The 26,598-nt window shown below is 33.0% G+C and overlaps 4 protein-coding genes across 6 annotated transcripts; 2 read left to right on the forward strand and 2 right to left on the reverse strand.

The window, feature by feature from the left end:
* Nucleotides 1–4,115: 4,115 nt before the first annotated feature.
* On the reverse strand, nucleotides 4,116–7,815 carry LOC114171130 (uncharacterized). 2 transcript variants are annotated; one of them, XM_028056348.2, is made up of 2 exons: nucleotides 5,003–7,815; nucleotides 4,116–4,531 (listed from the first exon to the last, which is right to left on the reverse strand). In XM_028056348.2, exons 1-2 carry the CDS (start codon nucleotides 7,209–7,211, stop codon nucleotides 4,506–4,508), a joined length of 2,235 nt encoding a protein of 744 aa, XP_027912149.1. In that variant the 5' UTR covers nucleotides 7,212–7,815; the 3' UTR covers nucleotides 4,116–4,505. The 2 variants fall into 2 exon arrangements, with proteins under 2 accessions (XP_027912149.1, XP_027912143.1); XM_028056342.2 differs by lacking the exon at nucleotides 4,116–4,531 and having other exon boundaries at nucleotides 4,692–7,456; nucleotides 7,559–7,814.
* Nucleotides 7,816–14,700: 6,885 nt separating this feature from the next.
* On the forward strand, nucleotides 14,701–16,950 carry LOC114174349 (PPR containing protein). The gene is made up of 3 exons (XM_028059186.2): nucleotides 14,701–15,132; nucleotides 16,098–16,314; nucleotides 16,454–16,950. Exons 1-3 carry the CDS (start codon nucleotides 14,860–14,862, stop codon nucleotides 16,699–16,701), a joined length of 738 nt encoding a protein of 245 aa, XP_027914987.1. The 5' UTR covers nucleotides 14,701–14,859; the 3' UTR covers nucleotides 16,702–16,950.
* Nucleotides 16,951–18,143: 1,193 nt separating this feature from the next.
* Nucleotides 18,144–19,955, forward strand: LOC114173253 (protein cornichon homolog 4-like). Of its 2 annotated transcripts, XM_028057527.2 has the most exons (6): nucleotides 18,144–18,415; nucleotides 18,513–18,694; nucleotides 18,834–18,956; nucleotides 19,053–19,180; nucleotides 19,261–19,384; nucleotides 19,671–19,955. In XM_028057527.2, the coding sequence occupies exons 1-4, from the start codon at nucleotides 18,344–18,346 to the stop codon at nucleotides 19,075–19,077; spliced, it is 402 nt and encodes a 133-aa protein (XP_027913328.1). In that variant the 5' UTR covers nucleotides 18,144–18,343; the 3' UTR covers nucleotides 19,078–19,180; nucleotides 19,261–19,384; nucleotides 19,671–19,955. The 2 variants fall into 2 exon arrangements, with proteins under 2 accessions (XP_027913328.1, XP_027913327.1); XM_028057526.2 differs by lacking the exon at nucleotides 19,671–19,955 and having other exon boundaries at nucleotides 19,261–19,638.
* Nucleotides 19,956–22,567: 2,612 nt separating this feature from the next.
* ACR7 (ACT domain repeat 7) lies at nucleotides 22,568–25,684 on the reverse strand. The gene is made up of 7 exons (XM_028058871.2): nucleotides 25,442–25,684; nucleotides 24,746–24,791; nucleotides 24,510–24,624; nucleotides 24,334–24,401; nucleotides 23,650–24,216; nucleotides 23,459–23,563; nucleotides 22,568–23,364 (listed from the first exon to the last, which is right to left on the reverse strand). Exons 1-7 carry the CDS (start codon nucleotides 25,501–25,503, stop codon nucleotides 23,002–23,004), a joined length of 1,326 nt encoding a protein of 441 aa, XP_027914672.1. The 5' UTR covers nucleotides 25,504–25,684; the 3' UTR covers nucleotides 22,568–23,001.
* Between the last annotated feature and the right edge of the window lie 914 nt (nucleotides 25,685–26,598).

The following is a 26,598-nucleotide window of genomic DNA, read 5'->3' on the forward strand; positions in this document are numbered from 1 at the left end:
CTCTTTGGCACGTGTACAATACTATTTATTATTATTTTGTTTATCATTGCACATAGGCCCACATCAAAGATGGACCTCACCAATCTATACGAAAACAGCCCTAAAACAGGGTAGGTCAATCTTCAAGGCCCAACCCAAGTAAATCCAACAACAATTAACGGTGGAGAAAAAAATAACAAAAAAATGGGTCACATGATTAGGTTTTGGAGCAGAAGAAGATTGTTGTATATAAAGAGTTTGTTGTCTTCATACATTAATCATTGTATTTCTTTCTCTTTTGCGTTAACCCACAAGCATATACACAGACATAGAGACAGATAGATACGGAGAAAGTGAGTGAATGAGTTTTTGGTTGGTGAGTGAGCCATTAGCTATCATTTCTGTCTCTCACTTATATCACTAATTACAAGACCCAACTAACTCTCATCATTCTTCACTCTGCTTTCAATAATTTAAAATTTTATCATAATGTATTTTTGCTATATATTTTATGCTTTTAAGTTATAAATCTATTTTCATTTAATATTACTAATATTCAATAGAGGATTTGTAAAAGATTATGGGTGTATTTTTTACTAATTGAACTTTTATTTTTAAATAAAAGATTAATTGAAACACATTGGTAAATTAGAAAAAATTATCGAATATTAAGTATGGTTTTAGCGGAAAGTTGATATGAAAAGAAAAAAAAAAAATCAATCTTGAATTACTCTCGTATCATCCAAACACAAATAATTACAATAGGTTGATATTCTAAATTTGAGATCGGATTTTAAATCATCTTACAAAATAAAGATATATAACATTAGGATAGATCCTCGTAAAAGAATTATAAATATTTAAAAATGGTTTTTTTTATGCTATCATACTTAAAAATTAAATTACGTAAGACAACGGGATCTTTAAAATCTACAATAACAGTGCTCTTATATTCTAAAAAGAAACTGGAAAAATATATATAGAATGGGATAATTGTCTTTATTAATACTGTACATGTTTTTTACGGCAATAATAAATAATATATATATATATATAATAAAAAATTAATGATTATACTAATTATTAAAATAAAAATTATTATGAAAGATTTTTTTTTAATTTTTATAATATTGTAATTACATATCATTTGAGATAATTATTATATATCATAAACAACAAATTCTTATCTTGATAAGGATAAAATTAATAATAAATTGTATATATTGAAAATGGTTGCAAAATGTTATAAAAATAAATTTATTATAGATTATTGATTGCTATATCACTTTCTCATAAACATACAGGGGTTTTTTTTCATGTATTTCTTTCGATACTTGAAAAACATGGTACTCTCTTTAATTTTAATATTCTCTTGGTTTTTTCACCATACTAATTAATTAAAGTGTATTTATAAATAAATTTAAAATGAATTTCGTACAATAATCAATGATGTTACAATACGTAATCATTTTAGAAGTATAAACCATCTTTAAACAATCAGTATATTTTAACAAAATATTTATTTTAAATTATGAAAGAGAATTAGAAACTTTCCATATCTGGCATGAGTGGAGAGGTTTTGCCGACTTAAATACTCTAACAAAAACGAGAGGTCCCAGGGTCCCCATATCCATCATCAATGGCAGCATAATTGCCACATGTGAGCTAATAACCACACTATCAATTGAGCATTTTTTAAACTGAAAAAATATAAATAGTGTAAATAGGTATAGTTAGTTGGATAATATGATGCAGAAATATGATACGTCTATTAGATACGATACGTATCCGATATACTGATATGTTTATTTTTAAATTAATAAGATATGATACGTGATAGATTGTGATATATGAATATTGAGAAGTGTATAATAATTTTTACAAATAAATAAATATATTATTATTAATGTGTGAATTTAAATTTTTTAATTAGTGATTAATTATTTTGGTAATCAAAACTTTGTAACTAATATTAGTGACCAATTTAAAAATCAATTCGTAATTGAAACTATTTTAATTATCAATTTATATATCAATTATAATCTTTTTGAATTATTTTAGTTCTCAATTTGGTCATTATATAGTGACTAATTATTTTTTCACTAAAATTTGTCACTATTCAAATATTTTATTATATTATACTATAACTTTATAAATTAAATATTTCATTGATAAATTTTGGTAAAATATCAGACACGATACATGTCAAACACATGTACCTAAAAATAAATCCACAACAGAATTTACAAGAAGATAATAAATTATGATTGAAAGAAATGGTACATAACTTGTTACTAATGTGAAAAAATGCAAGTGAATTTATTTCGATCTTAGATCTAATTGAATAAACTGCATATACTACAGAAGAAAATAGGTTTTTTAAATAAAAACTAATCTGAACAAGAAATAAAATTAGGTATTTAATTATTATTTTTATTTCATGCAAAGGCATTGAATTATATTTGAAAAGAATAAAAGTTAGAGTCCATTCAAATCTAGTTTAGGTCACTCTTTCACGTTAAATGTTCAAACTGTTACATTTTTATTTAAACTGTCACATATCTTAGAGAGCGGGTGGATTGGAATAATAAGACAAAAGAATTTCAAAAACAAAAAAGATAATGAACATTAGAATGATTCTAAAAATTAAAATTAGTATGTCTTAATATTTTTTTATTAGTTCGTCCGGAATAATGATTATGTTTTGAAGTATTGTTCATCTTAAAAGGTAAAGATTTATTATGATTTTATCCTTAACAGATGTATGTAAGATGAAAAGAATAAGTATTTCAACTACGACATCAACATATAAGTGATATGAAACTTATTAGATATACTTGACACCTTAAAGTTGATTTGAAATGTCATTTGACACATTAACAAAATTTAACACAATTATATTAAAACAACTATATCTATTTATTTTTAAAATTTAAAAACTAAATTATATCAAAATTTTTTAAAAAAAATTGTCTTAAAAGTTGGAACTAAAAATATATTTAATTTAAATTATTATTCAAAGAGAAAAGAGAGTAAAAAATTAAAAGTGATGAAGAAAAAAGAAAGGAAGAAAATGAAAAATTGTAATTGTATTGTTGACGTCAGGATTTGATCATATGAGTACGACCTTCCCTTTTTTGATGTGCAATATACTGTTACAAACTTACAAGCAACTTTGTTGTGGCGCTTCAACACCATGTTCCCCGAAGCAAATTAAGACATTGAACTTTTTGCAAATAAAATCAATGTTAATAATTTCGTTCCAACAACCCCTTCTGAAATGGGGAAAAGGTTTGAAAAAAGAAAGAAGTCGGTTGAGATTCGTTGTTGAAGAATCGCTCTCTCAAGCATTTTCTGTGTTACTTCATGCCGACACCCTTCCTTTCCTCTGCCTCCTCTCTTTTTCTCTCTGCATCACACATCACAACAATGTTTAAAACACAAGTTACCCAATCTTTTTTTTCTTCAACAAAACTTTATTATATATTTTGTATTTATCCATGTTTTGGATTATGTTATTGATTTCACACTTCACCCGCACTCAACTTAGGAATCCTATTTTCATTCTCAACCCATTCCAACTGTCTCTGGCCCTCACCCATAAAGACATTTAAAATTTCAACTCACAAGGCTCAGAATGAGACCTCCTAGGTTTCTAGGTTGTCTATGGTCCAGTAACTTCTATAAACAACCAATAATTTCATGGCCAATGCTATCACAGTATCATTCTCCACTACATCAATTTAACGTGATAATAATAGATTGTTCTCAAGTGGATATTCATCGAAGTTTCACATCGAATAATATAAAGAAGAAAATAACAGAAAAATACTATAAAAATAAAGAGTTGATTTTAAAGTTATCACTACAACTCAATAAGTGTCTTGGGTGTATGAAAACTTGTATAGTCGTTTGTTATTAGAAAGTTGCACTATGAATTGTTTGAAGTTTTAGTCCATAAAAATTACAAATTGTAAAAAAGTTTGTAATTTTTATCCGAAAAATTACACTTGGATAATAATACTTCTGGTTAAGTATTTGTGAATGTAGATCTTGAAGTGCCGAAGCAAATTAAATTTCTTTCCTTGTGTGTTTTTAGAATTGTTCTGTACCTATACAAAGTTTATTTTAAGAGCTGAAAAACATTTTATGAGAGAAGCTTGAACTAAGGATTAGAGTTCTACAATTGCCAGCGAAAAGAGAAAAAGAATTGGGACCCCATGAGTTTACGTCCATGTTCGTGTTGGCTAACAAACAAAGCCCATGGGGTAGGGCGTTGTTTATATTCTGCTGACAAAACAATCGAAAGAGTTTATTAAGAATCAACACCCTGACTGAACTTGAAAGCAATGGCCATTTGTAAAGTTGCGTGTTTGACGTAAGTTGAACAAGACTTCGGGATCATTAATGCACCAGTTTGACTTTAGGAAGAAAGCTGAACGACTTTGGACTTTGGAGTGGAAAGGATTCACCAATTTGGGAGTCATGAAAGCAGAGTAACAACTCGGTTTTTTACGAATGCATCGTCATGTCATGTGCCATTCAAGATTCTCTGCAACAGAAACAATATCTAATGTCACATTCCATTAAGACAATTTCTCGTGCCAAACGTTACACATATTATAGGAGAAAAAACTGCAGCTGAAGTTAACAATAATTCCAAATTGCTGATAAAGTTTGAGCATAGATTCGATCTTAGATTATAGGAAAACTGACAAAAAAAAAAGTTTCCCCGTCTACGATTATATTATTAATTCTCAAAATTACTACAGGAACATTGCAACATACATTTTCTACAACACTCTTCTGGCATTTACAAATAAGTGCTGGTCATGCACTTTCTTCTGTAGCTTTAGGAACAAAGAAAATACATATCCTTTCTCAGTTTCCAGGATGTTTAACGACTTGAAGATAAATCATACGAGTGGAAAGAATTGAATGAATCCTTAAAATTAAAATTCCTAAAAGAATTGTCACGCTGAGGAAGTGTCCGCAAAAACCTCGTTTAACACATCGTCCTCACCATTTGCCATGCTGAACAGCTCTGCATTCTTCTGTTCATCACCTGAAAAATCTTTTCTTTCCAATTTGGAATGAGCTGCAGTAAAAATCAACTTGTGAACCCTATCCAGTGCTTCTCTGGAGTGTCCTTGTGCACACACCCATCTCCAGGAAGACCAATTGCATTTGAAGCCAAGGGAAGTTGCGTGAAGGAAAATCAACCTAACCGCAACTCTTCCCAGAGACTTAAACTCTGTGAGATGAGTTTCCCACACAAGTCTACTGCTTTGGGGATTCACAATCTTCATTTTCCCAGTAACAGGATCCCTCTCCTTCATCTGCACAGCACGAGCGTAAACCGGGTCAAGCCCCTGCGTTCTCCATTTCATGAGCTCCATTAGAACAATATGAGCCTCGTCCCTTGAAACGAGTCTTGTTATGAGTTTATCCACGTCTTTCTCTTGTTCCGGTGTCAAGTACTTAAACGGTGGAAGGTACTTCCCACTCGTGTCCCTCACCAAATACACAGGGTCAAGAATGTAAGCTGCGGCCCAAGCAGGGTGGTAGTTTTTCATGAACCGTTTTTCAATAATTTTCTCCACCGCTCCTTCCGCAACCTGGGATTTGGAACTCCAGTCCTTCACTCGTGCCCTTAACTCACCCCATATCGGAAGGCATTGCCCTACAAGAGGCCTCTCTGTCTCAATCTCCTGAGCCATCTCCTTCACCAACTTAACCAACGAATGAACCGCTTCCAACTCATTCCAAAACCCCACATCTCCAATCATGTCCCCGACTTCCCTCGCATTCGGGTCTTCTACGGACGCCATTTTCAATGACTCGTCCAAAAGCACCAGCTGTAACGCCCCAACTGAATTCAACAAGTCCTCCATCATTGCATACACAGTGTCAAAAGACTCGGACTCGCGCGAGGGCAACGGCATTCGGAGCAACCACGCATGTCCGTACTCCTGCTGTTGGTACTTGTGAAAACTGTTCCTCACTCCAGTTTCGTAGTTAACGAAAGTCGCGAGCTTGACACAATTCTGAGTTACGGTGCTAAACAGCGATAGCTCCTTGTTGAAGTCCTTGATCAAACTGTTGAACCCTTGGTACTGACAAGAAAGGTTAACCATCCCAGGGTTTCGATTCTCCAAGTTTCTCAATGCCGTCTTCTTAAACTTGTCTGCAACAACGCCAACACATTGTTGCCCGACATTCTCACAAATGCCGGTAACTGTCTCCCAAATAACTTCTTCCGCGTAACTGGGAGGAGCAGAACCGCCAACAAACAATGTCCTTCTGTGCAAACTGGTCCCATTGGGAAGATTAACGGTCATGTTAACCAGCTTTTCTTCGCAGTACTTCTTCCCCTTCCGTTTCCACCCATCCGAGGCTACTTGAAAGAACAAAGCGTCTCTGATTCGCGCTTCTGAATCTGCTTTAGCTTCTTCAAACTTGGCGTTCAATCTACTTCCAGTGAACTCTCTGACAGACACCGAGGGTAACCCAACCTGATTAAGAAACGCTCTGAACTTGGGGTGCTCCAGAGAGGAGAAAGAGACAGAACCACAGGATTCGTAGACCCAATCAGCGAGACAGTCAAATGCGCTATCGACTTGAGCTTTGCTGAGAGTTGGACCAGGTGAAGTTTTGGGACTCTTTAGCTTCTTCACACTGTCTTCCAACAAAGCTAAGGCGCCCAAATCCTCCTTCCCTCCGGACAACATCAAATGCGGTTGCTGCGGCAGCGCGTACGTCAGCTCTCCGAAGAATCGCAACGGATCCACTACGGCCAGCGGCGACACTTCGTAGGATGAAGCGGGGCCGGATGCGGAGGTTCTCTTGCGGTGGTTGTGGTTGGTCGGGGAAGGTGGTGGAGAGACGGCCACGGTGGCAGCGGCGGCGGAGGGGGATATGGAGGAGATTGGTTTGGCGGCGGAATTGAAATTGGGGCACGTTCCGCGCTTTAGATGCTCGGAGGCCGTGCGAGAGGGATTGGAAGCAGAGAAAACGGCGTCGCACAGGGAGCACCTGAGTTTGACGGCTTTGGGGAGCCCTGTTTCGGTGTTGTTCAGCAGCATGGGTTCCAGGTGCGCCCAATACCATGCCCCTTTGCCCTTCATAGCTTTGGTTCGAACCGTCATCAACCCTTCGTAGCGCTTGTGCGCAGATTTTGCAGTGAGTTCATCGGCTGAAGCTGAGTCGGCGGAGGGTGTGGTACTCGCCATCGCAAGTGGGAAATTGAAAAGTGATGATTTTCAATAGGAAATGAAAACTGTAGTTTCCTTTAGCGAGGATGAACGGTTTTATTTTATTACATGTTCAAAGGCATCAAGTTCTGTGCATTCAGTCGGGAAAAGCAGGTGGTAGCAGCGGCCGGAATTTGAATTTCCGGTGGGTTGCCATGGAACTAAGCGGCCATCTCCGTTAGGGGGAAATGGAGTTTGTTGTTTGAAAGATGTGTCTTGTTATTCTGCAAAATTTGAGAGATTTAATTTGTTGAGGGAGAAAGAAGAGAGCCAGAAATAGTAAGGCATATGAGGCTGAAAGAGAGAACAAGAACAAATTCCGTCACCTTCACGCGGAAACCATCTGCGAGTGGGGGACATTCTTCAGGAATGTTGATGGGAACTGCTACAACGAGGTAACGCTGGAATAACACCTGTTACTATCCCACGAACAAAACCATTACGTGATGATGGCTGTCGCAGCCCAATTCCCACTCACTGGCAAGTGGAAAGCACGCGCCCTGGACGAGGCTTTAGTTTTGAGTTTCCACATCTGTTTCACGTTCTATAGTTTTGCTCTCTTTATTATTTCTCTGCACTCAAATTCAAATTATATAAATTTCAATTTCCTACATTGTATTAGTAAATGTTTATTTAATATTATTATTTAAAAATAAGTTTATGTTATATAAGAGATAATTTTGAAAAAGATATCTTTTTATTATACAAAAATAAATATAAGACTAATTTTAATTAATATTCTTAATCACTATAAAAGTATTTAGATTTACTCATAATAAAGTATGGACAAATATTTATTTATCATTTTCCCTTTTGCTTTCCGGGCCCTTGTTGTGGGTCTGTTGCCTGTATTTTATTAGCATTTATTCTATGGTTTAATTTTGACAAAGAAAAAGGGGCTTTTTAGTCTTCATATTTTATAGTCTTTATTCGCATTTGTTAACAAAAATGGAGAATACAAATATATGGTTACTTTATGATGAATACGTAGCATCACTTAATTCTGAATTATTTTAGATGGGATTTTAAGATAATTAATACGAAATAAATTATTTATATATCAGCATATAATAAGATTTCGTTTATGATTTGCAGTGGTTCTTTTAAATTTAATAAGAAGGCATCTGTAATATAAAATCTTTTCGCACGGTCATTTAATAAAAAAAATGTTTTATATGATCATTCAATTGATTTTTATCATTCTATTTTAAAAATATTTTTTGTATATGGATAGTATAACACTTATAAGATATATAAATAATTAAATTGTATTTTTAATATTATTTTCATCAATTACGAGTTCGATACTATATAATGTCATCGTCGGCACCAATTTGTAGAAAACTATGAAAATATATATTAGAATTAACTTAGCATAAACCAGCGTCAATCTCATGAATGCTATAAGGCCCCATTTCCTTTCTGTCCTAGAATTTGTGGGCTGCTCTTGTAAGTGGGCCTAAGGGTTGGCCCAATGTATATAGACCCTTAGTATTGCCCTAATCCCATCTCACACTCACACTTTCAGAAAACCAGCCGTCAACCCTTTCTCCCTCTCACGAAAAGCTCTGCTAGGGTTAGGTTGCGCCATCTTCAAGCTAGCTCGAAGCTATTCCCTACTCCATCCCTGTAGCGCATCCTTGGAGCTGCCGAGCTCGTGGCCACGTAGTAGAGGTCTTCGCTAAGCTTTTCCAGGTACGGGAAGCTAGGGTTCTAGTTTCGAGTCTTTTTAGAACTGTTTCTGCGTTGGTTGTTGATTTCATGGTTGGATCTGTTGTTGTGATGTGTGAAAACAGCTTGCATGTGTTGTTTGGCCGGAAAACATGGCGGTTCAGCGAAGAACAGTGGCGAGACCTGTTAATCTCGCCCAAGCGAGTCCATCTCGCCTAGGCGAGATGAAACAGGGAGCTCGCCTAAGTTTTTTGCGCGAAAAGTCGCCCGGGCGGCTCGCTCAATTTTTGAGCGAGCAGGCAACTCGCCCAAGCGAGAGGGATCTCGCTTAAGCGAGAGGGATCTCGCTTAAGCGAGATCCCGTGTTGCCATGCCCTTGTTTTCTTTGTACTCTCGCCTAGGCGAGGGGGGGGGCTCGCCTGAGCGAGCACGTCTCGCCTGAGCGAGACCCTTCAGCCTGAGCGAGGGGTTTGGGCGAGACAGCGTGATGTGGGGTTGCATATTTGTTCTCTTGTGCTTGGACTTGTTTGGGTATGACTGCTATGATAAGATGCATGTACTGATGTATGAATATACGCCTTGGGTATGACTGCTATGATAAGATGCATGTACTGATGTATGAATATACGCCTAATGGGTTGCTATATATGCGTGACATGATTTATGAATGATGAATGGTGAGTGTGGTGGGGACTTAGCATGTGAAATGAATGAATGGATTTGAACTAAAGGAAACATGGTATTATCATGAAATGAGACCCCAGACTCATTGGGACGGTGATGATCAGAGGTATGAACTTGAGAGGTGATGCATATGAGGAATAAATTTCAAGGGTTGTTATGGGATTGAAAAACATGATTTAATATTCTCTTATGGCTGATTTATGAATGTTGGTCCGTGTCAGCGTGTAATTCCTTGGGGTCTCTAGGTGAGACCTCCGGGGTCGCGCTTCAGTGGTCGGGACGTAATTCCATGGCCCTTGCTAGTGGATGTTCATGGTGGTGCCCCATCGGTATAACTAGGTAAGGATTCAAGGTAAGGTTGCATCCTGACGCTCCTAGGAGCCAGTTAGTCTCACTTAGAGTGGACTGACTCTTGTGGTGGGAGTAGCAGGAGGCCTGAAACTCACTAAGGGCTAACCTTGTGGTGGGAGAGATTTTGATTCATTGTAACACTGGTATCACATAGCTCAGGATCGAGCAGCTCAGGGTCGAGCAGGGGTATCCACCACAAGCGCAAGCATCCGCTGAATCCGACTAAGTTATACGTATCCGGATGAGTCGAGTCGAGTCGTAGTGTATTGAATGAAGAGTCATAACATGTTTGGTTGCTATGTGGATGAGATGATGAGAATATATTTGATTGCATGTTGAATATGTTGATTGGCTCTAGCTTACCCGTTTTGTTGCATGGTTGTGATGTATGTGGCTGTTCTTTCTTGCGATGATCATCGACTTGGTTGATGGGAGCAGATGGGCGAAGTTCTCGTGGTCAGCAGGGAAACGGTGATCCAGCAGCTTAGCCATCTGGGCTAGATCTCACGCTTCTTCTTTTCATGTTTTCCTTAGGGCTATGGCCCCTGTACTCGTAGTTGTTAGATTGTAAACTCTTAAGTAAACGATTATCCTGTTTTTAGTTGGCATTGTGGTGTGCCTGGTTTTGTAGGGGTGACGTCATGAACCCCAGGACTGCGTTGTTATACTATCTTATGTGTGGCGTTTCCTTTAATTTCGTTTATAAATTAAATGGGACGTTACAAATGCTACAAAATTGTTGCATATATATTTAGACTCTCAGAAAGCTGAACTTCCGTAAAATTTAGGTCGATTTTAAATAAAGTCATTTAATTTAAAAATAAGAGGAGATAATATTTGTTGGGTCAAACTAATTTATTTAAAACATATAAAAACAACAATATAATTGTGTAGAAAATTGTTTGAAAAAGGATAAAAGAACGGATAGACTTTTATGTTTTAAAAAATATTCCAACATATGGAAATGATATATTAGTTAATTTCTATTATAGATAGAACTATAAAAAAATACGGCATTAATAATACATTGTTTTAAAATAAAAAAATACATGAAGTTACATTCACTTTATGTGGAAAAACGTGGGTGAGAGGGAGCATCAGACCTACAGATACAACAGCACTAATGTAGATATTTCATATGTAAAAAGAAAGAAGAAAAAAGAGAGGCAATATTGGCCCACAGAGATCATCATGTTGTATAAAGTAAATCATTTTATCTGGAAAACCCTCAAATTCTTACCATAAACATCACAATAACCAAATCAATCACTTTATCTTTGCACATAACTGCCGTATGAACTTGTTGCATTAGGAACACCGTATGTAATAAGTATTAAGTTTGATGGGAGAAATTTTATGGGAGGGAACGAACGTCAATAAAATATGAGTTTAATTATATAAAATATTGACATCAGTTTTAATTCAAAATTTTAAGAAAAAAATATATGAGTCTTTATTTATAAATAGTGCTAAATTTTTTCATTTTTAACCAATACTAGATTTAAACTCACATTTAAAATTTTACCAATAACTTTTTTTTCTTGCTCAAATAATCGTATGTTAGTAATCTTTATATACATTACCAATACACATATTTTTTACTAAATTTAATCCATCATAAAATTTTATTAGTTCTAAATTTTGAAATATCTAATGTTTCTTCTGTACACTGAATTTCACATCATTATTTAAAAATTGAGAACAATTTAAATATATATTTTTCTAATTCTTTAATTCATACGTAGAAAATAATTTAAATATAATGATGTTATCTTGATGATTTTGGGAGCCGAACGTTATTATATGTTATAGGTGAGAATGAAAAGGTGGTGGAAAGTGAAAAGAAAGAGGGGAGAAAAGTAAGAAGATACATAAATGTTTTTAGCGGTCATGATCTGAAATTCCAAAAATGGATGAGGTGTCTTCCCATGATCACCACGCGTACGGCGAAGATTCAAAAACTCAAATTCCTAATTATGCCATAAAAAAAGAAAGCCATAAAGTATGAAGAACAATGACAAAGCTCATTTCAAATTTCACTCACTTTATAAAAGTGGTTCAGGAAAAAGCGAGATATGGGACAACAAATAACAAAAATTGGAAGATCAAATTTGAGTGCATGAGATTAGTCTTCAATGCCAAACGGCAAAGAATAGTAGAAAAAGATAACATAGGGGCTCGAATCCACGACCACAAGATTAAGAGCCTTGCACTTTACCAATTGAGCTAGACGGGCTTATATTTTATTTCTGAAATCAATTTTTATTCTTCAAAGTTTTATCTCATTTCTTCTTTCCAAACTTCTCTCTTTTGAAAATATACATTATAAATATAATTTCATATATATTTTTATTCAAATATTATTTCTCATATTATATATATATATTATTATAATTTATCATAAGTTTTGATCACTTTTCTTAAAATTTGTAACTTTGATATAAGAGTGATAATATAGGTTAGTTCTATTTGTTTAGATTTATCCTGCACTTAATTCACAAAATATAAGTTGGATTACTTCATCACACTTTAAAAATGTAGACTCAGTCAAAAGTCTAATTCGTCTTGCTTAGGTTTTAGTTTAGAGACTCTCAAACTAACATTTTTTTTTATTTCTTATAATAAATATTTCAATGTTTAATAAATTGAAAATTTTAAACAAGTTTGTAAAATTAAGCAAAGATGTTTGGATTGAATGATAAGTTGATAATCCAATATTTTAATCATATCCAATTTGGTATCTTAACATGGATGATACATTTTTCAAATTTTAGCATATTTAAAAATATATAATATTTATCTTTTCTACTCGTTAAAAATTTGAAACGTCAATCAAAAAATATAGGACGAAAATATTGATTTTAATTGTTTGAAAAGTTTATATTATTTTACCAAATGTCGATTTTTTTATTTTTTTTTTCAATTTTGTACTTTATGTTTCGAAATTAAGTCACGTATATCAGAATACACAGTTTATAAAATACCACTTTCACATTTCTCATCGTCTCAGTATTATTTTACCTCTGTGTTTCTTGGTTTCAGTATACATTTCACACAACTCTCGCAATTATTTATGTTAAATTGAACATATTATTTATCTTTAAGTATATTTTTTATTACGAGTTTCATTATAATGCTTTTATGAATTTTAATTACGGTGCCATTTACATGTTTAATTGTTTATTTTTTTTATATAAACAAGTATTTACATGTTTAAATATTTATTTTGGTTATATATTTCAAAATATCTAATCATTCAAATTTATTGATATCATTTAGTTATTAGTCATATTGATAAATGCTTAATGTTAAAGTATTTAAAAAACTATTTTAAATACAAAGAAAATATTTTATCTATAAATTAAAATTAACTTACACATAAAATAATCCCTAACAATCTTTTATTTATTTTAAAATAGATTTGAATTGTGAGGTAAAAACTCAATTTGTTTTAATATTTTATTTCAATATATTATGAAGATTGTGAGATTATGTAATGAAACTGTCGATATTTATTTACATATATTCTGGATATATAGATATTTGAGCCGGGACGTTTTTAGTAGATATTGTGTGGTTTGATTGGATCAATCGCATTCAATGGGTTTATTTGAGCTGGCATATCCATCGGCCCAATATGATTATTGGGCCAGGTATATATATATATATATATATATATATATATATATATATATATATATATATATATATATATATATATATTTAACTATTAGAAAATGAAGAATAATTTAACTCTTACGATGAAACCAACCCGTGATAAATATATTATCCCGTTGGAGATATCATATTCAATTTGAATATTTTAAAACTGTAAAATTAGGATTTTATTCTATTTTGTTTGATGTGTTAGCATGTGAGCCAAATAAGCTTAGGTCAAATCCATATGTGGATATAATTTGATGGACCCATAATGATGTCGGTATATTTTATAAAACGATATTATATTTTTAAACTTTCATATTTAAATTTAAAATTATTTTTACTAATATGATTAAAATTTTTAAAGTACACACACACACACACACACACACACATATATATATATATATATATATATATATATATATATATATTATTGATTTTTTACTTTTGAAACAGGTTAGAACAGCATTAAGCCATACAGGACCAGGTCAATCTATTAAGAAATGGACCAAATTGGGCTATACAGATTTGTCTAGTGAGGTGTATATGTGGGCCGGACGGACCATTGGGCAAATGAAAAATAGACAAGATTTCGTAAAAAAAAAATGTTTATTTTATCACCAAAAATCACTATATGCATTATTACCTAGTGGGAAAGAAAAGTATATAAAGTAATGGATGGTCGGTGCCGAAAGCTTGGCTTGTTCATAGCTCATAACTACTTTATTTATACTGTATATATTAGTTTGGAATGAAATATACTGTAATTTATGTTTTATTGAGATGTTATTATAATGAGAGAAAACTAAAATTTAGTGTTTATTAACAGTTTTTTACTATCATAAAATGGAATTGGGAGAAAACTAAACTTACCTGATATATGACGTTAATATTTTTTATGTCGAATTTTTCTCCTATTAATAATTTTTCCGAAAATTGACATTTTCCGAAAAAAAGAGTAATAATTAAAATTTAAAATAAAGAAGCCGAAAAGAAGTATATGAAATTATTAAATAATAAAAAAAAGATTGCGGGACCATCTTGCAGGTGGGGGCAAGGAATGCAAGATATGAAGAATGGTAGATTAGAGATATTAAAGAAGAGAAGTTAATGGAAAGATAATCAGAAAGAAAGTCCACATCAACAACCATTCTCTGTTTAACCTCACTTCAAATTCTATTCACGCAACTACCGATACATTCTCTTTTAACTTCTATTCACGCATCCAATTCAATCCCTCTAATTTGACTCCAATTCTATGTCTCCAAGGACAAGTTCGCCGGTTGGTTCGGTTCGGAGAAATAAGCCGCGGCAACCGTTGCCGTCGCCCCGTCGCCGGACGAACAACAAGCCGAAGCCTGTCAAGGTCTTGAAGCGCTGCTCATCGGCGCCTCTGCTTACACGACGAGAAAACGGCGATGCTCACGGCCATTATTGGAATAGTGGAACGTTTTTCCGACCTAAAACGTTTTCTGACGCCTTTCTCTCTTCCCCTTCTCCCCTTTCCTCTCCGCGGATTCACACTAAACAGGTTACTCTCAACTTTACTAAACGCTCCTTCTTCGTTTTAATTAATTAATTAATTACTTATTATTATCATTGTCATGAAAGTAGAAATGTTCGCTTTTTGCAACGATTTTCAACGAACATAATTTGCTCTCCGGATAGGGTTGAATGATTATAAATTGCGTTGGTGGGATGGGATAAACATCTAATTTTGATAAATCCTTTCATATATCTTGCATGACAAGGTTGCTTAATCTGCTGTCTGATCAGCGAGAGTCTGTCTAAGACGTTTCTTTTCGTTTGAGGAAAACCCGAAAGGGAAGTTTGGTATGAATAACTAAGCTAATCTAAACTGTATTTCTTTTATCATGTGGTCCAAAATTGGAATCAATCCTGAAGTTTTGGCCAAGCACTGTTATTGTTCTGTAAGGTTTAAGACAGAGCAGGGTCAAACGTGAGGGAGAGAGTTTTTTTTTTTTTTTTCTCTCGTTGTCTCTCAAACTTGCCATTGGTTTTGCTTTTAGTTTACGCAAGAATATTAATAGCCTGAAAAACTTTAGAGATGGCGTGAAGAATATCATATCAAGCATACCTTATCTACCGAGTTTATCAAGATTCCAAACCACGAACATAATTTAAATTTATGCATGAGAGTGATCGCTAGTAGTACAGCATCTCACAATTTAGTCAGACCAACCTTGCATAAAACAACTTTATTGTGAGTTATTTTTTAAGAAAGTAATTACGATGTTTGATTACTTAAATCTTTTATCAGCATGGAATGTCTTTTTGTTTATGCCATTTGGGGTTAAATGAACATGGTGTGTGTAATTTAATAATCTATAGCACCTCAAGTGATAAGGATTTAAATATTAGACTTAGTGACGTAGTATGCATGGCTTTTAACCAATGACTACTAAAAATAAAGACTAATTGGCATGCTAAACTTGGTGAAGCACAGTGATTGGTGATGTGTTATTATATTATTAGATAATAAAGGGGTACGACAAAGAGGCTAAGGTGGTAGTTAATGTGACCGTTGAGGGAAGTCCAGGGCCAGTTCGAGCCATGGTTAAACTGGGTTCCAGTGTGGACGACACAATCAAGCTTGTGGTAGATAAATATAGAGAAGAAGGAAGGAGCCCCAATATCAATCCTAGTATGACATCTTCATTCGAATTGCATCACTCTCATTTCAGTCTCCAGAGTAAGTCAAATTTTGAACATTTCCAGAACTAATAGTAAAGTTATAAATAGTAGTATAATTTTATTTAACCCCTAAGATGGTGGTGAAGAGGATTTTATTGGAGAGATTATTTATTTGGATTATGAACTTTGGTTGGAAGGTTTGGATAAATCAGAAGTGATTGCGGATGTGGGTAGTAGAAGTTTTTATCTGCGGAAGAATAGCGATGCTTCTTCTATTTTGAGTTCATTTCATTCGGGAAGTGCTCCCCTATTAGTGAGTCGTGCCTCTACTCCATCCCTACCAAATCCTCCTTCATTCTTCATCCCTTCTTTCTTTGCCCGCAAGATTAGCAAAATTGTAAGAAGAGCTCAGCGTCTTTGGAACATTGTTGTTTGCTCCCAGTGAGGACGCTCACAAATCTCTTCAATCAATGATGGGGAAAAGCAACAACTTTTATTATGTTGCCTTTCAACCTTTCATTACCTTTACCATTTTTTAGATTTTCGATTTTTTTAGACGTAATCATTTTTCTCACATATCAATGATTGAAATATAATAATTTCTCATGTAATTTACAGTGATGATTATTATTGTGAATGATAAGAGATGTGTAAGATACTTTGCAAAATTTATAGAAGATTTATTGTTTAAAAATATAGTTTTTGAACGGGATACAGTACAAAAAAAATACAATGTGGCAGAGAATGTATAAAAAAATAAATCAATGTTGCTTTAGAGACGCTGTTAAGTCTCCCGTCTATCGTATGAATTCCAAAATTTAATGTGTATAGTACTAATTTTTTAATTAATAAGTAAATATTTTAATACACTTTTTCATTAATAATTTCAATAAAATAAAATATTTAAAATAATCGAATTTAAGACAAAATTAAAATCTGTTGTAAGTAACTAAAAGCTAATAAAAATTTCAATCAAGTAAAACGTATTATATATGTATATGTATATAAACTGTTAATCTGTTATTTTAAACTAAAATAATTATATTTCTATTTTTACTCAAGACGGTTAATTCAAATTTAATTATTTTGTAAATTAAAACAGTTATCTATTTTAACCTTTTAATAACTACTTTCTTAAATTCAAATGATTATTTATATTAACAAGTTATTTAATAAAAAATATGTAACTTGTTTATTTTTATAATTATTTTATAGTTTAATAATTTTTTCTAGAATAAAAAAAATAAATACTAGGTTTCCATTAATATTATAATAATGCATTTTATATATTTCATATCTTATATGTGTAATAAAACGCTTTTTTTATTTTTTTTGAAATTAAAACAACTTTTTATTACTACTTGTTTGAACAAATTAATACAAAAACAAACTTAAATTTAGAAAGGAATAAAAAAAAGTGATGTTTGTGAAACATAAATTAATCGAAAATTAAGTGAGGAAAACCAGATGACATAATAATTGTACTCCAATGATAGAAGTTTGGGTTAATATTAGTCATGTTAACATATGAATGTATGTAATGAGAGAATATTAGTAATAAAATATAAATACTTTTTTAATTCTTAAACCATAGAGAATTTTAATTTTAATTTTTAAAATTTCTCTTTATAAAATTTGCAAATTTGAGTTTTGATTTCTGTAAAAAAATCCAAAATCTAAAGTCGCAATTTTTATCTCTAAAGTTTGTTGTAAAAGATACAGTTTTCTTAAAAGATATCAGACATTAGTATTGCATCCATCACAGAATACGATACCAACAAATGTCAAAATCTGGACTTTTAGAAGATAAAATGGAAGGATTATTAATTATGTTTTGGTAATGTTATTTGGATTAAAAACACAGTTAAACCTGAACCTTACAGAAGAATATTGGATGAATAGCATTTAACAAAGTAACCTAGAAAAAGGGACATGGTTGTTTGAGTTAGTGGTGTTGCGTGAATGGCGTACATGGCGTGCATGGCCTAGAAATGTAGAGGAAGGCGAAGACGTGCAAACTGCGGACGTACTAGGGAGAGGCTCCGGCTAACGTACGCCGAAGGGGGGAAGAAGGAGAAGAAGAGACAATGGACGATCTATTTGCTTGGCTCATCTCCTTCTTCCTCCTCATCGCCTTGCTTGTCCTCGTCACATACCAGGTTTTCTTCTTCTTCATCATCATCTTCCAACTCTTTCTTCAATCTTATATGATATGGAAAAACAATCTCTTACGTGATTGTTTCACGTTTGTTGCAGCTAATGTCCCTAGCAGACCTAGAATTTGATTATATAAATCCTTATGACTCCTCTTCTCGAATCAATAAGGTGGTTTTGCCTGAGTTTGCTACCCAAGCTGCCCTATGCTTGTTCTACCTTGTTACTCAGCATTGGATAATGGCACTCTTCTGTGCTCCTTATCTTTTGTTCAACGTTCGATTGTAAGTTTCTATCGATTCTACAGATAACTTTTCCTGCTTCATTGTTACAAGTTTGGGATTAGCTTTCCATTGCATGGTGTAGATATAGTTGCATACAAGTTGGTATATTGATAGCATGTTTTAATCCTTTGATCATCAGGTATAGACAAAGAAGGCATTTGATCGATGTAACTGAGATATTCAACCTGCTCCATTGGGAAAAGAAGCAACGGCTAGTCAAATTCTTCTACCTTGTTTTTACCCTTTTCCTCTCTGTATTCTGGTAACGTTAATTTGAAAACGCTTCGTTGTCTCTCCATTTTATATAGATTTTGTTAAAATGGATGTTTTTATATCATAATTGTTAATCCTGTTGCAGGATGATTTACTCATCACTGGAGTAGCAACTGTAGGTGATTGCTTGTATCATGGGGTTCTGCAAACTCACAGAAGCGTGCGCTAGAGCACAGTTAATTACTTTTCATACTGTTATCGTGAACTTTAGAGGTGAGTTACTGGCCTGTGTTGATTGTTTGTTGATACTCATAAAAAGTGGTAAAGAATAGTATTTTGGTTGTGTTTTTCAGAAGGGAAAAATTCAAGTTAGATTGCTTCGGAAAGAAGATTGAATCGGCATCCACATTACAAGCTTATGTTAATTCTCAGAATCAGAACGAAAGTGTGTTGATTCTTGAACCTACAGGAACAGCGGTATGTGGAGTTATGACAATGTTGTGTGCAAGAGTCTAATTCTGGCGTTGTAGCTGTGTCATTGAACCAATGCTGTGTTCTTGATATCAGTTTTTGTACATCTCTATTCTTAACTTCAACGGTCCGAAATCATTTCCGATCCAGACAATGGATTTATACATCTTAATTTTTATATAATACTAATTTTCTTATTTTTATTCAACTTAAAACTTAGACTCATTATTGAATATGTTAGCATTCATTGTATAATCTCATTTGAAAACGTGTTGGTTTTGGCACACAACAGGCATATATCGGTTCAAGATCCTTCCCAGAAGCAGCCAACAATCATCTTTTGTACAAAACAATATTAAATAAAACAATGTAATCAAAGACAACAACGCAGTGTGCAACTTGGATGGTAACGTTTAATGAACAAACATTGTTGGCCAGCTGAAAATGCGAGCCTAATTTATTTGCGCAACTTGGTGACTTGTCATTATCGTTATTATATCAGATTATGGGATCACTCATATGAACAAGGAAAACAACATCTGTTCTTAATAAAATACTGACATCATTTTCTTCTCTTTTTCTAACTGTTATTTCTTTGGCTTTGCATCATTGTTCATACTCCAAACGTATGTTTTCGCAAATGCAACGGCACTAATGTCTTCAAAGGGTAAGGCTTGCTGCTATAGAAAATTACTAAAATGTTTTTGTTGATTTATTTTCAGTCACTGGCTCTTTGTTTTTTTTTTCTGCTTTCTTTCCAACTTACCAGACAACAAAGGTAAACAAATCCTGAAAATATTACGTAGAGGTTCCATTGTTGGCATTTCATTTGTTTCTGTCTTTTGACCTTTTTCTTTTGTTTACTTTTTGTCCAATTCTTTAATAATCTACCTTTCGTTTGTTTTTATTTTTGTCTTCGTCACTAATTCACACTTCAGATGACATATGTTCATTGGTTACTGGCCTGATATATGTCTTACACATTAACTGATCCATAGTGAACAAGAATTATGACAATAATCAATTAAAGATTTTCATAACTTTTTAAGTTCCAATAGTTCGGTTGATTAAGTAAAATAAATGGTTCAGTTTATCAATTTGATGTTGACAAACTATCAAATTTTGTGAACAAACAGTATATACAGGTAAATTACACAGTGGATAGAAAGTAAATCTGTTTTCTTTAAAAATTTATATATGTATATTATACAGATATTATACAAACACACACAAATAAAATTTATTGACATATTATTTTAATAAGTTTACTGATATAATGTCAAATAATAACAATAATAATATATAATAATAATAATAATGATTATTATTATTATTAACGTTGTACATGTATGTACATATTTATAATATTATAATAATAAATATGATATTAAAATATTTTTAAATTAATATATATAACAATATATAAAGAATATTTCTTTTTTTGTGTTCACGTTTCAAAATATCAATTTTACCCTTTAAAATGTAATTATTTATTAAATTTTTAAAAATTGACCATTATTTTTATAAACATTTTTATAAAATCGTCTATTTCTACTCTTCTCTTTCTCTCTATTTATCAACAATTATTCTCTCATCTTTTCTAATATATTTCACTTTATTTTTAATAAATATAATTTTATTTTATATATTAACTTAATAACATTACATTATCATCACCTACTAATATAATATCATATATATTTAAAAAATGTGTATACACAAGTGTGGCAGAGCAACTGTGTGAACACTAGTATACCAGTATATATATATATATATATATATATATATATATATATATATATATATATATATATATATATATATATATATATATATATATATATATAAAGTAAGTTTATATTTATTAAAATAAAATGAAATTAGAAGTGAAGTGGAATGACGGAAAAAAATGTAATGTTAAAGAATGAAGAAAATTTAGCAGAATAAATATATTGTAATGAATAAAATAAAAACAATAATAACAGATATAAAATAATTTTTTTTTATATATATTTATAAATTTGAATATTCTTAAAAGTCAACGACATAACGCATTTAGTGTTCAAATTTCATTGAGGCTCGTTTTCAAACGCAAAAGAATGCATGTGAAAACTGCGAAAAGGAACAAAATCAGCTCACCTACAACTGCGACACTTTGCTTCATTGGCCTTTATCACCTCTTCCTTTTTTTTCCACATGCTTTCCTTTTCACTCACCACCGCTAACACCTCATTCATGCATGTTAGCCACGTTATGTCCATGCATAGACCATAGTCCAGCAACTCCATATCTTGCTGTTTCACTCATATAAACAGAGTTAGGTGTTAGGTAAAGTTTTTCCCCATATTTGTATTCATTTGGTTTTGGACGAAACTTTTTTATTCATCATGATTTACACTGCTGAACTTGTTGCTAATTGATTCATATGTCATTGCTGACGGAGAGCAAACTGCAAATACAAATATGCAGTATGATCACACTATCAACTATATCACTTTTTCTAAATTTTCAACATAAAAACCTTTGCATCGAATCATAAGATGATATCTTTGTTTGTCTTCAAAGTTAATCAAGATTTAATTAAAGACCCAGTATTAAGTTTCTTCCACCCTGCTATAATCAAGATGAATTCTTTTGAAAGCAATCGAGGTGAATTGACCAAATGTGACTGTATAAACCAAAAATATGCATTCACGCCTCCTTTTTGGTTGCTTTAGAATACATTCAATTGACCAAATGTAGAAGAAAAAAAAAACTTTTAGTTTCAACTTAATTGACATTTTGAAATATTCAGAATATATAATTTATTACTTATTTAATATCCTTTCATTCAACGATAGCACACTAGTCTTTTTCGTTATTTCACAAAATTTTATTATTCCAATAACTAAGTACAATTGTCTAACTTTTCTTACAATAGATAAGGACATTGCACTAAAGTCAATTATTTTGTTTTCTATACCTTTATGTTCAACAACAATTAAAACAAGCCAATTGCTTATGCTACTTAAACCGTCCAACATAAAAAATGTGAACAAATTATATGTAATTCATTTTTTATTTTACAAAAAACTTATCTTTTGTTAAGAGATAACAAATAAATATAAAAATCATTCACATAGAATATTTGTTAGACAAGTGACATGTGGGGTGTAAAGAGTGAAAGGCGAAAAGAAAAAAAGTGTTGAATTTAGAAATAGTAAACCATAGAATAGGAGGAAATATGGATATGTACACGAGTCTAGTGCTAAGGGAACAATGAACCCAATTTGTTGTTTCTCTACCTAAACTTGTGCCTCTGCCACCAGGAATCTAATTCTATATTCTTCTCTCACATTAACAACCTTCCCAACTGAGCTCTGAACACCTTTCCGCAATAACCAAAATCTGTTCTAATTAAAAGGAGCATTTAAAACGGTGGGCACCCCAATCCACCACAGCTGTACATTTACCTATCTGTTTCCACCTACCAAACCCAACCCAACCAACTAAAACAACCGCCATCACCAAATTCTACCTTTCAACCTTTCTGCACACAACCCAAATCTGAAGCAAAGAATAGTATGCTACAAAAAAGATGCATAGAAAACATCACCCCCTAAGTTCCTGTGTTTTAGCCTGACTCAGGAACAGGATTTGATTAATCCCAAACTATACAGATTTCTTTTCACCAGACTCCCTATGGAAAACAACACTGCCCCACCAATTCCAACTGCTTGATCCTCTCTCTGCATCCCCTGATGATTTACCAACGGCAATTCCTTCACTTCTAAGTAGCTTAACCCAATTTTCTGCCTCAGGGATTCGATAATTTTTGCATCAGCTGGATTTCCAATGGCATCAGTTACATAGAATACATTTGTAGCCATATTCCCTACTGTGGATATCTCAGCCCTGGTCACATTGAGACCATTCTCGCGGAAAGTTCTCATTACTTCTGCTAGAAGCCCCTGCCTGTCTTCTTTACATAACTCTAGCCGAACACCCTGCAATCAAATAATTCAAAATTAAAAATCTTCACCACTTTATATCAGAAGGTAGGTAATAACAAAACAAACGCCAGAGGAAACAAGCACGTACCTCAGATGCCCTTCTCTCCACAGCAGCTTTTAGGCATTGGATTACACGTTGTCGCTCTGGTTCTGAGCTAATTGGAGTGCCATCCTTGTGTCTTATATAAAACTCCTACAGTGAAGATCAGAACAAACTTAGTAACACAAATTAAGGAAGGGGAATAAACTAGTTTTGAGGGAAGGAAATAGAATAATCACCAAGTATGCTCTGTCATCATTTGTGTTAATAGTTGCATGAAAAACATCATATTCCATGTCTGTCAAATTGGATACCACATCGAATAAAAGCTTGGTTCGATCTTTGCACTGAACATTCACGACTGAATAGCCCCTTCCTGCCCAATTCTGAACTGTCACCACTGGCTTATCAGAAGTAACCTCAAGAATGGGAGTCCTTTCGTAATCACGGTCTGTAAACATCATCTGGTGTAGCCTTCTTTCAGTGTGCATAGCAGCCATAGAAACAGAAATTTTTGCACTTCTAATGTCATTGTCTCCCTTCAAAACATTTCTTAAGCGCAATTCAATCTTATTAATTTTCTGAGAGTCCTCAATAGTAGACCCAGAACTAGAGTCTTTTACATAGATCAAGGAAGCAATACGTCCATTGTGAGTCCAAACCTTCGCCTCAACCACATCACATTGAAGATCAGCCAGTACGGCAAACACCTCCGATAAAAGACCAACTCGGTCAGTTCCTGTCAATTCCAGCGCAGTGAGACCATTAGAGCTGGTGGTTCTCCCACACTGAATGCTCCCAAGTGACTGTCGTGAGAAAAATCAGATTAGATACACAATAAACACGATTTAAAAAAAAAAAAAATTCTATTTGAGAACATTGAAATTGTAATTCATTTAGAACTTGTAAAGACCATCAAATACCTGCTCAATATATTTTAAAACGTTTTCATCCGTTATCTTGTTTCCATTCTGGTCGGTGACATGAAAAACTGTCAATTGAACAGGCAAAAATATAAGTGCACAAGGCATTTACCCATCTCAGGAAAAGAAACCTGAACCAAACCAATTATGAAAAAATGAAATAACAATTGGCTTACCATCCATACACCATTTGCCATCAGCAGAAATATAGGCTTTCTTTATAGAAAGGTCCAGGTCAGTGAGCACTTGTACAGCATCCAATAAAATACCATGCCTTCTAGCACTGTCAACCTGTGAAATTCATTGAACAAAAAAAGACTACTGTTAATTGATTATTCTTTCTTTACATGAAAACAAAATATTTTTAGAACAACTTGTTTCCATCTGGACAAGAGTTTCGTGGGGAGGTTACCTTGACAAGAGTAGCTGAAGAGAACACGGAATTGTCAATAACAACCCTGTTTCAAATTAAAAAAAAAAAAAAAAAAAAAAAAAAAAAAAAAAAAAAACAGAGTTAGCAAAATTGATCTGTCCCGTGATTTCTCCTCCAAACATTAAGATACAAAGAATGCAATAAAGGGAACAGTGACGTTTCACAAGAGCAGAAGGCCACACGCAATTAAAAAAAGTCAAAAACCTGTTAAATAGTAGCAGCAGACAAATCAAATTCAAAAGTCGGTGTGACTTTCTTTTAAAAAAAAAAAAAAGAAATATACATCCTTTGAAATACTAGATGCAAGAAGAGCAAATGCAAAGGGCATAGACACGAAACATTCTTGTCTGCCAACAAGGGATTTCCCTGAAAAATCAACTAACACAAAAAAAAAAATAGCACCTAGTTTCGAATTATCAGTAAGGGGTCACGACCAGTCGGAGTAAGAACAAAATATCATGGCTTAATAATAATTTTTTGCAGAAAATCGTATAGTGTGTCCATAAATCAACACAAAACCAGAGTGAACTGAATGATGGCTTAAAATTACACAAAATCAGCTTCAAAACTTCTAGATCGTTGCAAAACATGGCAAGTTACAAACTATAGTCTGAACTAAAAGAATCAAAGAGGCAAAAAATCAACAAATGAAGAGTGGTATAATGGTTTACAAACCTGGGAGTGCTCATTCGTATAACAAGCTTTTCGTACTCGTCCGTGCACGCAGGCCACTCCATTTCCCTGTTGCGGTTCTTCAAGAGAGAGAAGGAAGATTCTGTATCTGTATGAGAACAGAACCAGAATGAAATTTAACAGTCTTTTTTCTTTTCTTTTTTTCTCTCTTCTTCTTCTTCTTCTTCCCTTAATGGAGTGTGCAACAAACAGTGACTCTGTTTCTCTCTCTATTTGCCTCCGTGTTTACAAAGAAACACCCTTATATATATCTTGCACCAATATTTTAAAGATATTTTATCTTGAGGAATTTTTTATTGATATAATTTAAAATATTTAGTATAGGGTAACCCTAGCATGTCTAAACACAGGGAAAGATAACACACAGCACTGTCACATGGCGTGACTAGCGCCTGCCGCTGACCCAACTTTCTAATTTGGTTGTTCTGTTTCAAATCACACCCCATAATTTTGTTAAATCCTTTTAATTAACGCTCTAATCTTGAATCATACCAGGATGACACGTGTCCTCTAAAACCAATCAGCAATCCAGCATGGACAACACGTGGGATCTGCACATGTCGGTTTACTTCCTCTCTACTCAACAGGTAGGAACATTTTAAGAGAGGGTTGAACACGTGGCGTGATTGAGTTGAAAACTGAATCGAGTAAACTTGGTAATTAAGGTGAGATTGGCCACCTCAATGATGACGTGTGCACGTGATAACACCGCTTGGATCTCGGCTTTTCCTTTAGCATTCACTCGTCTTAGTCACTTCTTTGATATTTTGCTTTGCTTATTATCATAATTTTTTTATTGTTTTTATTTTCATCTTGATATTTATTGTTGTTTATTTTCATTTTAATTTTAATCGATACAATACATATAGAACATTTTTTTTAAATTATAGAATGTGTTTTTATTTATTTTTTTAAAAAAACAAGACAATATTTAAAAAATATATAAATATGTGGAGGTAATTTGTACCCAGTTTCATTTTTACATAATAAAATTTTACTTTGTCCACACAAAATTAATATTATCCCATTAGACATTTTTCAGAAAAACAACTGTACTTATATTGATTTTCATTTTTTTATACAATTAACAATAGAGAACTATGTTGTGTTTTTAAAATATAAAAGTGTCATATAACAAT

The sequence above is a fragment of the Vigna unguiculata genome, chromosome 2 (assembly GCF_037176805.1).
Source record: "Vigna unguiculata cultivar grain cowpea cultivar isolate G323 ecotype 2 chromosome 2, ASM3717680v1, whole genome shotgun sequence".
In the NCBI taxonomy this organism is placed as follows: Eukaryota; Viridiplantae; Streptophyta; class Magnoliopsida; order Fabales; family Fabaceae; genus Vigna; species Vigna unguiculata.

Excerpts from the sequence above, each read along its gene's own strand:
- LOC114171130 (XM_028056342.2), bottom strand. The coding sequence starts at position 7,211 with ATGGCGAGTACCACACCCTCCGCCGACTCAGCTTCAGCCGATGAACTC.
- ACR7 (XM_028058871.2), bottom strand. The coding sequence starts at position 25,503 with ATGGAGTGGCCTGCGTGCACGGACGAGTACGAAAAGCTTGTTATACGA. Across the intron at positions 23,564-23,649 it reads ATGATGACAGAGCATACTTG|GAGTTTTATATAAGACACAA; the intron begins GTGATTATTCTA and ends TCTTCACTGTAG. Across the intron at positions 23,365-23,458 it reads TGGAGAGAAGGGCATCTGAG|GGTGTTCGGCTAGAGTTATG; the intron begins GTACGTGCTTGT and ends ATTTGATTGCAG.
- LOC114174349 (XM_028059186.2), top strand. The coding sequence starts at position 14,860 with ATGTCTCCAAGGACAAGTTCGCCGGTTGGTTCGGTTCGGAGAAATAAG. Across the intron at positions 15,133-16,097 it reads CGCGGATTCACACTAAACAG|ATAATAAAGGGGTACGACAA; the intron begins GTTACTCTCAAC and ends TTATATTATTAG. Across the intron at positions 16,315-16,453 it reads CTCTCATTTCAGTCTCCAGA|GTTTGGATAAATCAGAAGTG; the intron begins GTAAGTCAAATT and ends TTTGGTTGGAAG.
- LOC114173253 (XM_028057527.2), top strand. The coding sequence starts at position 18,344 with ATGGACGATCTATTTGCTTGGCTCATCTCCTTCTTCCTCCTCATCGCC. Across the intron at positions 18,416-18,512 it reads TTGTCCTCGTCACATACCAG|CTAATGTCCCTAGCAGACCT; the intron begins GTTTTCTTCTTC and ends CGTTTGTTGCAG. Across the intron at positions 18,695-18,833 it reads CTTTTGTTCAACGTTCGATT|GTATAGACAAAGAAGGCATT; the intron begins GTAAGTTTCTAT and ends TTTGATCATCAG.